The sequence below is a fragment of the Pituophis catenifer genome, unplaced genomic scaffold, assembly GCF_029215685.1.
Source record: "Pituophis catenifer annectens isolate HBS135680 unplaced genomic scaffold, rPitCat1.0.hap2 SCAF_1, whole genome shotgun sequence".
In the NCBI taxonomy this organism is placed as follows: Eukaryota; Metazoa; Chordata; class Lepidosauria; order Squamata; family Colubridae; genus Pituophis; species Pituophis catenifer.
Window position 1 is genome coordinate 250,218,040 of NW_027256881.1, and position 13,335 is coordinate 250,231,374.

General features: G+C 37.6%; 1 protein-coding gene across 1 annotated transcript in view; it reads right to left on the minus strand.

Moving 5' to 3' along the window:
* Positions 1 to 13,335, minus strand: part of OTOG (otogelin) — a 99,250-nt gene that overhangs the window by 84,623 nt on the left and 1,292 nt on the right. Inside the window, exons 3-8 of the mRNA XM_070935098.1 lie at positions 8,796 to 8,886; positions 5,662 to 5,760; positions 5,182 to 5,336; positions 4,401 to 4,519; positions 3,235 to 3,440; positions 457 to 590 (exon numbers count right to left, since the gene is read on the minus strand). Coding sequence (XP_070791199.1) covers positions 457 to 590; positions 3,235 to 3,440; positions 4,401 to 4,519; positions 5,182 to 5,336; positions 5,662 to 5,760; positions 8,796 to 8,886 — 804 coding nt within the window. The remainder of the gene's footprint in view (positions 1 to 456; positions 591 to 3,234; positions 3,441 to 4,400; positions 4,520 to 5,181; positions 5,337 to 5,661; positions 5,761 to 8,795; positions 8,887 to 13,335) is intronic.

The following is a 13,335-nucleotide window of genomic DNA, read 5'->3' on the forward strand; positions in this document are numbered from 1 at the left end:
CCAATGGACAGTTAAGACTGCAGAACGAACAACTGCAACAGCCTGCTTTCTATAGAAGACCTGTATATTGCACAAGCCAGAAAGAGGGCTGAGAAAATAGCTATAGATCCCTCACATCCTGGACATAAACTGTTCCAACTCCTCCCCTCGGGACAGCATGCCAAAACTACTAGAAACAGAAACATTTTTTCCCCTCATGCCATCAATCTGCTGAACATAGTCTAAAACTTGGGTCTTCTTTGTCAATAACCACTTCACCATACTTCACTGATGGCTCCTATGACACTTTCAGCATTTATATAGTCTTCTAGACCACAGGGTTTCTCAACACTAAGTCAACTGTGAAACAAAAAATATAAGTCAGTACGGCAGATTTATATACGAAAAGGGCAATGGTTATGGCTGAATAGACCAAAACGTTTCACATTTAGTTTGTGTGGTGTGTTGAATACCTACCTGCAAAAATGGATCAGTTCGAGTCAAACAGGGTGGTTCATAACTAAATGATGTGCCCCAGGAACGGATGTTCTCCTGGGGAGGATTTTCTCTCCAGCTTTCCACAAATTCTTCAATGTCTTCTGTATTTTTTCCTAGGGAGTGGAAATACACAAATGTATTGCATGAAGGCAGGAAGTTCGCTTTATTATCATTGTTTTTTTTCACAATTTCCATCTAATTTCTCAAGTAATGTTAAATTAGTCCTAATTAGTTCTGAAATGAGTCAATCTTCATCAGTGGTGGGTTCTAAAATTTTTTACTATCGGTTCGGTGGGTGTGGCTAGGTGGGGGGGCATGACTGATTGGGCATGGCCAACGTGACATCACTCATGCACTCAGTCACATGATCCCCCCCAAGCCACACCCACTGAAAAGGTGGCAAAAAATTTTGGGACTTTTTGAAACTTTTTTTTGACACTCCAGTCCCATATCCAGGTCGGGACGCGTGGGGTGGCGGTGGTCATCTCGGCTTTCCCTCCGTTGCCCTTCCTGGACGAAAAGTGCCCCTTCTCACCTCTGATGGGTCTTCCTCGTGGTTGCAGCCAGAGCAACCCACTCCGCCAGCTCAGGGCAGCAGACTCAGCTGCAGCCCAGACAAGCCAAGGAACTGTGGGGAGGCTCCCGCATGTTGCACCCCCTCCCAGCCTTCCCCCCATGCCTCCGCACCATTTCAGGCACCCAGCTTACTGGGCTCCCCCATCCCTGTCACGGCTCCAACAGCGGTGGCTTCGGGAGACACTGGCGGCACGGAGGCGTGGGAGAAGGCTGGGAGGGAGGTGCAACATACGGGAGGCTCCCCACAGTTCCTCAGCTTGTCTGGGCTGTAGTTGATTGAGGTGCTTTAGCAGCCATGAGCTGCACTTTCCTCCAAGTCTCACAGAGAGAAGCACCTGTTTCCCTCTGCCGCCCACAGCGCTTAGAGGAAAGCACGGCTCATGGCTGCTACTGGGCTGCCCCAGTCCTTATTGCTGCTCCAACGGCGGCGGGTTCAGGAGATGCTGGTGGCACAAAGGCGCGGGCGAAGGCTGGGAGGGGGTGCAACACACAGAGGGCCAAGTCCACTCCCCTTCACCGCCCCACATTTGTTTATGCGTCCCAGAGAGCTTGGGCTATGCCTCCCTCTGACCCAGCTACCTTCCTTGCTGGCGTCGCTCCTGAGCGAACTCTTCCATCTTCGGCTGTTGTGAAGAAGCAGCAGCTCTGGGTGCGCCACTCCCGCTTCGTTCTCTTTGAGAGCCGCTTTGCACCTTGTTTGCAAAGCGACTCTCAAAGAGAAAGAAGCGGGCGTGGCGCACCCAGAGCTACCGTTTCTTTGCAACAGCTGAGGACCTCTTCCACTTGGAGCTCCAAGCTGCGGGGAGGGGGGCGGCTGCAACACCAGCAGCTTCGGTGGGCTCCTTCCCTCAGTGGTTTGTTTTCTTTTACCTCGTCTAGATGACTTTGTCATTAAAGGCAGCTCCGCTCCTTTTGATCTTTCTTGGGCACGGAGAAAAGTGACCCTGTGTGAAGAGACTGAGCCTGCTGCTGAACTTGGAAGCTGAGAGGCTTCTTTTCCACCCAGCCACTGGCGCACAACACTGGAAAAACCTCCAGTCGCTGCCACCATCTTCGTGCATGCGCAGCTTTCTTCTCACCGGTTAAAGGACTTTTCAGCACTCTGTGGCCAGGCGACTGAGAGGCTTCTTTGCTCCGGTCAGCTTCAGGTGGGTGAGCAAGCAGTGACCGGGGAACCAGTTCAGGGGCGTGGCCTGGCTGCTATTACTACCGGTTCGGAGAAAACTACTTCCTAAAGTTACTACCTATTCGGTAGAACCGGGCCGAACCAATAGCAACCCACCACTGATCTTCAGCCATCTAACCATTAACACTCTGCTTTCTAATGGAATCATTGTACATACAGTATACTAATCAGGTGCACTGAAGACAGTTCAAATGCTTTCACCGCTATTGATAGAACAGTATTGTAACATACACTGGAAATTTTCACTGAGAATAATGTTGGTGTTTATGATGTTTCTTGTATGGATTTTAAAATTTCTTTTTGCATTAGTCTGCTCTAGAGATTTTCAACCATATTGTGTGGGCATTTAACAATCATGGGATGAGTCTCTAATCAATGAAGTATAAACATGCAAATACATAGAAAATGCATAATGTGTAGGACATACAGTACTACTTATGATCCCCTAACACAAGCAATTTGCCTGGATAGGCTGCAGGGAAGGATGGCATGAGAAGTTTTCTGCATATACTTTGGAAGGAAATTTTTTTGAGTATAATAGAGGGTATGATTTTTCTCCCTTATTTGACTAATTACAAGAGCCCTGACCTTCCAGTTCCCATCCATTCTTCCATATAATGAAATCTGTATTTATGACCCAAAATAGGTCAGGCTAGTCAACTCAAAAATATCTTGCTGTTTACAATATTGCCTTTACTTAACTCCTAAAAATAGTTTAGTTCTAATGTTCGTGTATCTTAAATATTCCATGCATATAAAACTAGAACAATCTTATAGATATATCTTTTTTTTTCCTACGTTCAGTTTTATAGTAGAATATCTCATACCGAGCTGCCCAAAGTAAAATTATCCTTAAATGTTTGGATTTCACTTAAACCATTTATTAATTCTAATCTGTATTTTATTTACATTTCATTTCCTTGGATATATTTATAAAGGACACATAACATAAATATATACTGAGAGCAAACATTAGAATTCAAGTAAATACTCACCGTAACTTGTGGAAAGCTCATCTTGCAGAATGGCATTGTTATTACCACACAGTCCATGAGTTTTGCCCAAGTAATCAGGAGCCATCTTAATATAAACAGCAGATACTCCATCCCAAGCTAAAGAGAATGCATACTGATGTCTAATAATGACATATCCAGCTACTTTTTGAATATGTAATTTTCCTATGGTATACGGTAATTGTATTCTAGGAAAAAGAACAAACATCACCATAAAGAAAGGAACATAGTTTTCTTTTCAAATGCTACTAAAGTAAGTCCCATTTTCAGCTTTGTAGTTTTATAATAGCCAGTGATGGGTTGCCCCCTGGTTCGGACTGGTTCGCAAGAACCAGTAGTAAAACCACCGGGAAGCTCCGCCCACCGACCCCGATGTCATCAGGAAGCTTCTGAACATGCAGTCCCATTGTGAACCGGTAGTAAAGGTAAGTAGAACCCACCCCTGATAATAGCCAATGAAAATCAAACAAAATTACTGCCTTCAACTGTACAGATCTTATTATTGGGTCATGTTCCTATTAATGGAGAATAAAGACACCATTTTGTGATGAATTTGTTAGAAACAATATTCTTAACATGGCTTAGAGAACAATCTTAACTGGTTTTGAAAAGCTATGTCCTTATGAGAAGTAGGACTTTGTGAAAAAGTATGGAAAGTAAGCAGTTGGTGTGAGAAAAGGCAGCATGGGCCAGAGATATGCCTGGGGCCCATAGAATGGAAATGGAATGGAAATATTTCAGAGACCGTGTTGCAAATGCTACGGTCTGCTTGGAAATATAAGTTTACACTTTTCTAGATGGTTTTTATCCCCCATTGGCATTAAAGGTGCCTTTCTGAAACCCTTTCTTAAGTTGGTCAGCTGTGTAGCTTTTAACAGATCAGGTGAAAATATCCTTGTGATTCCAGAAACACCTGATAATCAGCAGGAAGTTATAGGATGTTTTTTATTTTAAAAAAATATTGATCTCAATTGCATAATGAATTATAAAGTATTCACTATATATTGTCCAGAGGAATGAAACTGGTCTATATTTAGAAATTGCAAGGAATACTTAATGTATTCTTTGCCTAGTGCAATGTTAAAATAATAGCGTAGGTAAAAATTCCAAGGAACATGAGAACATACAGGTACATTTGTTTAACTCACCCAACGCCTTTGTAAGTAACCTCACTACTTAATCTGATTTCTTCTTCTCCAGAAAAATATAAGCTAACAGATCGTTTACAGGAATATGGAAAAAAACTGCATTCTGGATCATTATGGATCTGCAAAAAAAAAAAAAAAAAGTGAGAGAATAATTTTAAGAAAAATTAGATTACAATTTGCATACAACTTCAGATACAGGATCCTAAATAACATTGAAATTATAAACATTAGCTCAGTGCCTGTATCTTAATTATTGCTGAATTGATTATTAGTTTGATACCACATTTGGTAACAACTCTATTCCCCCAAATACAAAACAGTACATACAAGTGAAGCATGGAACATTTAGGTTCAGTCAAGATCCTTTGGAACTCTATTAAGCTGGGATCTCTGCAGCCTTCAACATTTGCATGAAACATGTTTAATTAATCTCCAATTGAACCTGCTCCCAAATTTCTGCCAAACTTAGAAAGATTTTCATGACCACAAATCATGATGCATAAGGAGTTATAAGAGTAAGAGATATCAACTTTTTTCACCCTCATGCACAGAAAAGCATTTCATATGGGTTCATGAAATCTCAATCAAGCAGCAATAGAAAAAAACAGAATCATCCATCATACACCCCTATTCTTTTTGACATTCTCTGAAACAGATCGTGTCAGAAGTGTCATATTATGCAAGTAACCCAACTACTAGATTAACTAGTTAATTCATAAAGCCCAGAGTCGGGGAAAACAACTTTACTACACAATACCCCTTCATTCTTATTTTCACTTACTTGTATGGAAAAACTCTGTTCATCTAATTCATTCTGCCTGACAAGAACATATGTAGATTTCCCAGAGAAAAAATAGTAAAGTCCATCAAAGGTTTCATAATGATATTGTCCCCATGTTCGACAAATGTTGTCTCGTTCTGTTCCCATGTTATGTACTATAGCAAAGAGGGAAAGAATCATTCAGAACCAATACTACTCTTGGCTTAACTTGAATTCAAGAAAGTGATGACTGTAAACATATAGCCAGATGGGGGAAAATATTTCTTTTCACAATATGCATCGTGATATGTAGCACTTATGGTTGTTAAAATTCTATTTCTTCTTCAGAATATGACCTGAAAGCTACAAACTACAGATTTGTGCCTTTGGGGGAATTGTGTTGATTCTGAGAATAAGTCTATCAATCATGTTAAAGGATATTTCTGCATCTTAGACCATTCTAGGTAAAACAGGTAACATAAAATGATATCGTCTCCTTACCTATCTGACATCTTGATCCAGTTGCGTTATATCGACTACAATTGCACATTTTCCAGTGTACACATTCACCTCCATTGAAGCATGCAAATAAACCTAAATCTATTTTTTTAAAAAAATAACATACAATAATTTTGTTACAAGTTACATATATTCTAACTGGGTAGTTACATGAAAACAGATCATTAGAATGTACCATACCTTTTCAACTAATGTTAGAAATCTTCTCAGCTAATAATTATACTTTATGGTATTTTATGCTATATGACAATGATTTCTGAATATACATTAAGAAGGCTTTTCCCAAAGGTGCTTTTTCAAGAGGCAACTGGACTTTCTGTTTTTTTCTTTGAAGACGTTTCGCTTCTCATTCAAGAGCTGAAGAAGCTTCTTGGATGAGAAGCGAAACGTTTTCAAAGAAAAAATAGAAAGTCCAGTTGCCTCTTGAAAAAGCACCTTTGGGACAACTGACCTGGATGACTGAGAATCTCCACAGACATTAAGAGAGCTTAATGACTTTAAATCAGTGTACTTTGGATAAACGTTAGACATTGCAGCAATATTCCATCAAAGTAGAAATTATATTAGATCAAATTACATTGAAGGCATTCCCAGAATTATTTCAACTGACCTCCATTTATTGACCTACTATTGATTTAGATGAGACACAGTTCTTTGAACACTTGATGTGATCGAGTTAATAAAACTGAGATTCCTAATTCTGTGTTCTTGGGAACGGTCAGGTCCCATTAATTAAACACCTGCTAAATTCCATAACCAAATAAAAATAACATTCAGCAATTGCCAAGGCCATTTACTATACAGCAGTTCAATAGTTCAATTACAGGCTATTTTCCATATCATTTTTTCTTGTAATGTTTTATTAATGTTTTTGTTCCCTGTTTTGACTCAACACCTGTTTCTGCAGGAGCCTAGCTTACGATGTCAGCTGTGCAGAATTTTAATAGAAATAGTATTCTTGATTAAATAATTCTTCCAGCTAGAGGTCTCCAGCTAGACTGAACGTCAGCCTTTCCAGGTAAAGACTGGAAACATGAATAGATGAGCTAAGTCTACTTTACTATAAGGCAGTGGTGAAATTCTCTGAGGTTTGCCACTGGTTTACTACACGCACATGCGCACCAAATGCACACTGCATGTGCACATTGTATAAGCGCATGCACGGGGCGCTCCAAAGACGCGCTGCGCATGCATGCGCACCACAGATGTTACCTTGCAGCATGAAAAAAGGAGGCTTAAGGTAAGTAGAACAGCAAGGGGTGGGAACAGCTGTGCCGCGCAATTTAGATTAGCTAGAAAGCAGGATTTCCTGCTTCCTAGCGAACATAAATGCGCGGCACAGGTGATTGTCAGAAATATCGGTTCGGATGAACCGGTAGCATTTTTTTTACTACCAGTTCACTAGAACTGGTGCAAACCGGCTGAATACCCACCACGGCTATAAGGCTACAATAACAGAATCCTTCAAATCTGAAAATACAAAGTTCCCACCCACCACTTTTAACTGCTAGACCCATTAGCTCCTTCCTAAGTTTCTTTCTTTGACTATTAAACAATTGCAAGTTCCTGCCTCTTTTGTCTGATGGTTTCCTAGGCAGCATCTCCTCTTCCCTTTCCTCCAGGTTATCCATGCATTCCATTACCTTGAAGGTCTTTATATACCTCTCACCACACTTTCCCCCCTTCCTTTTCATCTTTGGGCTTTTATAAAAATTTTCTTCCCTTCCACTTTTCCTCCCTCTGGTATACAATTATTATTTTTATAAAGCAACAGGAGCAAAATCTCCTCTTCTGCTATTGTGGGCATAACATCATACGACATAGTTTTTTGTAATTCTGAACAAAATAAAAATGGATAGGCTTCTTCAGGAAATAAAAGAGCTCTTTTTTCACCCTTTTTTCTATTTGAGGTAGCTTTACTTAGCTTCATACAAGCCATTTATATACATTCTTAGTGCTTGCCAAGATCCTGCACTTCCCAGATTTGAAGGGGAGAATTCTTTTAGCTAAGAAATATGAAAGGAATCAGATTACAGGGTATTATTCTTTGCAAGCTGAGAACTTCCCTTTTTTGTAAAGAAATAAACAGCTTTTGAAAAAAAAAAGTACTATATCCTCATGATCAAAGACTAATACATAAATTAAAATATACCATTATTTATTTCATCTTTGGAAATTAAACACTATATGGCCAATTATGATGGAAGATTCTATTTAAAATCCAGTATATTTTCCCCTTAATTATAAGTAAACCGGCAGTCTACTCAACTTAATCACAATAATCATTCGGAGATATTACGCTAGTTCTGCAATTCTTTATTTATATCCTTTTTTAACAATATTTATAGACCTCCTCAAACCCTATAGACAAGGGGTGCCAAACTGGCGGCCCGCTGGCCAGATGCGTCATGCACAGGCGACACCCACCCCATCTCCACGAAGGCAAAAAATGTTGCATTACATCATGTGACATCAACATGATGCGGTGAGTTTGATACCTGTGCTGTAGACTCAGGATAATGAACAATGGTTTTAAATATCTAAATATAGTCAAAATAATAAACTGAGTATCTAAGACCGTTGCCAGAACAAAACCTTGCTGTAATAGTATCAATTTATCTTGCTTCTACAATGCATTGGTGCATTTATAATTCTTCTTTCATAAGTTGAGAGCCACCATTGAAAAGGTCATTCTTGATGAACCTCAGGAAGAGCTGGGGACTCACAACAGGCCATCCACAAATGCCCACATAAGCTGGGGGCCACCACTGAAAAAATGTGTTACCTGGTATACATTCTATAAACCTCAGAAAGCGCTGAAGAACCTCAACAGGCCATCGACAAACAAATTGATGAAATGTTTTATAATGTAGGTAATAATCAACACTTCAAATTAAGTCAGGAAGCCTACTGGTAACCAATAAGGCATCAAAATTTATGTTATTCTACAAGGATGGCATAGCCCTATCAGCCCTTTTGCTGCTGAATGTTGTGCCTTGCAAGTTCAACTTTGGAAAATGTTCAGACAATTTTTGGTAAGGAAATTAGATTTAATTTATTGCAATAAGGTTCATCATAATGATTTTAAAAATTTACAAATAGTTTGGGAAGCTTACTTGATGAATCACAGAATATGTTACGGAATCTTCTTTCCCTGTATGAAGATATTGTGGTAGAGGAAGAACTGTAAGATGAAAATCCAGATACCTACAATAAAAAAAATCTATTAATTTGAAATAACCTATAATTGTCAATTATTCAAACATGTAAGTGTATTAGAAAAATGTACAGTGATTAAGAAAGCTGTGATACAATATTATTTTGTTGCAAATTAAAATATTGCAGTATAGTACAATGCAGAATCTTAAGTCCTCAAAAATATGTTTTATTGAACCCTTACAGGACGTATTTACTGTAGTTGCACAATCATGGTGCCATTTATGTCACTGGAGTTACTTCCTCACTCTTATCCCCTCCTAATTGGATTTATATGCATTAGAATCTGTTTGGTGCCACTCACTTAGTTTCAAATTTTTTTGAAAATTTCAAAAATTGGGGGGTTTGTGGATTTATTTATTTATTTATTTATTTTAGTAATAGGAATCCTTCTTGCATCCCCTAGTCTAACCTGGCCTTGCAAAAAGATACAACCGTGGTGATTTGTTTAATGACTGTGACAAAAATAGTCATAAAATTGGGCACAACCCACTTAATGGTCACAGCGGTTAGCAACAGAAATTCTGGTCTGACGATTTGGTCCTGGTCTGTAAACTTCATTAAAGGTTGCCAGAAATAGCAACATGCTGTATGTATTTTGTCCTTGATCAATCAAACAACTTTTTATTCCTTCCCTTGGATTTTAATACTCCTGATCTTTAATTCCTTTAAAATAATATCCCAGAATTTATTTGCACTTTCTCTTTATCTCTTCCCAGAAATCCTTCAAACTTTAACCATCCTCTTTTATAAATCCAAAGTCAGAAAATTATCCAAATTACTCTACTGATTTGTTGCAATTGCAATTGCAATTAGACTTATATACTGCTTCACAGTGCTTTACAGCCCTCTCTAAGCGGTTTACAGAATCAGCATATTGCGCCCAACAATCTGGGTCCTCATTTTACCCACCTCGGAAGGATGGAAGGCTGAGTCAACCTTGAGCCTGGTGAGATTCGAACTGCCAAATTGCAGGCAGCCGGCAGGCAGCAGAAGAAGTAACCTGCAGTACTGCACTCTAACCACTGTGCCACCACGGCTCGTTATTTATTGTTGTTATTTGTATATTCCTTTTGATTATTAAGACATGGGTGAATTTCATTTGTATGTCCAGTGTAGCATCTTTTTCCATATCATTCTTACAAGTTGTTATTTTTAAATTCACATTCAGCCTCAGTTTCAGTCTTGTCCTGTAAAACTTGTTTGTCTTCTATAACCTCTTTTAAATCTGGTTTATCTACAATAGCAGACAATTTTAAGATTAACGTCTTAGTCCAGTGCTTCCAAATATCCTTGAATTCATCCAAAGTTAAAGTATTTCGCTTCATTTTATATTCAGAAGTCAAATTTAAGTTTTCTTCTCCTTTAATTAATTAATCTTTAGCTCTTTCTGGTTCCCTCTAGTGTCCACACATAGGAATATCATCTTATCATGTTCTTATCATTAATTTCAAAATTATTTCAAATCCCTCTAGATTCTTAATCCATTTATAGCTTTCTGAAATAAAAATTCTAAGCACCATGCTGCTGTTTATTCTAATCCCATTTTATTTTTAAAGTCCCTAATCTTGTACTTAAAAACTTCTTACTTCAATGATAGAAAGAAGCTCACCCAGTGAATGTTACAAAACTGGCCAATCTGAAAATTCATAATAGTTAAAAAAAGTAATTAAAGTGCAGTTCCAAAAGTTATTAAGAAATAAGGCTCTGCTTTATGTCAATATAGATTATCTTAATGACTGTGAGCTTGATGGTACTTTCAGCCATGAGTTGACTGCATAAATCTTGATTCCTGAGGAGCAGCTGTCTGCAGCTGTGGGCAATCTCTGATTTTTTTTTTCTAGAGAGATTGAAAGTGGACAGAATTCAACTTCTGGTTATCAATCTCTGCTGCAACATTGTCCCCACTCCATATCCTCACATGAAGCTCATAGAAGAAAGAGGGACTTTTTCTCAGGCTCAGATCCAGAAGAAACTGACTATGAGAGTACAAGTTCTTACCCATATGGAATGGATGCTGCTACCAGCATGTAAGCTGTACTTAATGCAATGAGAGTGAAAGAATCACGAGAAGACCAACTGATATTGAATATGTGGATGGCTTTGGGGAATGAGGGGAAGAGAAGCTGCCTCATAGACAATCAGGCAAGAGAAGCCAACGCCCAGTGGCTTAAGGGTCAGAGAAAGATGTTTTGAACGGAACTGCCCTAATGGATCAAGCAATTAAAAGTGGCAGCAGGAAGTCTGTACTTTCAGACTTGCAAGATGATGTTATTGTAGCCTTACAATAAAGTAGAATTAATTTATCTAGTCCTGTTTCTTGTCTGCTTTACCTCAGAGGGTTGACATTAATACAAAGATATGAAAGGGTGAAGCTGCTGAAATACTCCCTAACAGATCTGGTCTATTAACACAGGAGAAAGTGGATCAGTCATCATCACTGCCAAAGAAAGAATGGACAAAAAGGATGGATATGCCCATTTTAGAACCATTATGTTTGCAACACTCTTCTGACTTATTCGGGATGAGTGAGGAACTGCTCTATAGTGTGATAGTATCAATCTGAATCTAAGGTAGTGTCTTTTATCTGGCCTTGCCATGACTAATTTTAGCCAGGTATACAAACAGAGGTGCAGTGCCGTAACTCAAACATGAATGTGTTACATTCCACTATGATTTCTGCAGTGTCCTTTGGAAGCTTCCCTAATGTGGTTCCTCTTAATTGTGAAGGATGTCCACTGATCTAGTCAGGAAATGTTCTCCTAAAAGAAGTCTAAATATGTCCCTGCAAGATTATCACTGAGCAAGCTATGTATGAATATTCTTGCATTGTTTTATTCGTGATGTTCTACAAATCAGTACCTGTGAGCATAATGAAAAAAACTAGCAATAGCTGGAATAATGGAGTAGGAAGGTTGTGATATTGAGTTACTGACTAACCCTATAGTCAATTCAGCCCTTATTGGTTACATATTTATCTGAGATTTCCTACCTTTCTGAAATATTCAAAGGATTATTCATTACTGTTAATGTTTGTAGAAATTTAATCGCAGTAACTTGGCTTTAATAATATTCAGAACATTTCTTTAATACCTGTCAAATATTTTACATATATTCTGAGCGATTTAATTAAGATCAATAGCCTGAAGATAAGGCAACAAAAGAAGCTACTTCCAGTTCTTGGACTCTTTTTTAAAAAAATTATAGTCGATTAAATTTCCTGTGTGTATTTTGTATAATATTTTTTCTGTCTACTGAACTTTTCAGTAACAAAAAAATTGGAGAGAAACAAAAGACAGAATATGAATTCAGAGGAGTTAAATAGGCTATACAAAATAAAAAGCTGAATAGGTTTTTGTCTGTCTTTGTGTTTTTTAATAGGCTGTACACCGCCCTGAGTCCTTTGGGAGAAGGGCGGTATAGAAATAAAATTATTTATTTATTTATTTATTTATTTATGCAAATGTTATTAATGAATATTTTAGTTTAGCTTTGTTTTGTTTTGTTTCTTCTTACTTTCAATGAATATATTTAAACTAATAATATTGTAATAAAGTACAATAAATTAAAACAATGTATTTTAATTGTTTTATTTTTATTGTAAACATCTGCAAAATTCAATAGCAGGGGAAGCAATGTAGAAATACTGTACAGTAAATAATAAATGCACTTTTCTTAAATGTAGTCAAACTATTAGGAATTTGGTTTAATAAGTATTCACTAACTGGGAATTAAAGGAAAGAAAGCAAGATATATATTGTTTATTGTCAAATACCACTCCTAAACTTATGAATGAGGCCTAAATGCTAAACAAGCCTTCTCTCAATTAAAAACATGAGATATATTTTAGTGATTATTTTTAGACAAACCATTAAATTATAATACTGGATCATTTCCAATAACTTATCCTGATGTTTATTTTCTTATTCTTGTTTCCTTGCTTGTAATAAAACTGATGATATTTTATTCCATTTTAAAATTTAATAATCAAAGTCTGGAGAAGCAAGAAAAGTACCTAAGGCCATATGCTTTGAATTATTGTATATGTGATTAAAAGAATGATTACCATGTGACTTTTGAAGAAAAATACATTTTAAGTATGATGTATTATTAAATATATGTGGTAATAATTGCTTCTAGAGTCACATACTCATTTTTTCTTGAATCTGTTAAATCAGTTATATGATATATTCATATATTTTAATACATTTCTTTCATTCAAAATATACAAAGGGGAAGCATTTTGCTTAATGCTGAGTGTATAAATGACCCGATCATGCCATTCCAATGAAAGAACAGAGGTCAAGGCACTTCCTAGCAAATAATGTCTATTGATGAAAGAAAACCCTTTTTGAATTGCAAAGCTATCTATAACTCAAGTTTTTTTTCCCCTCAATCCTGCCAAAAATGCAAATAGTCAAGATATTCAAATCAGGAGTT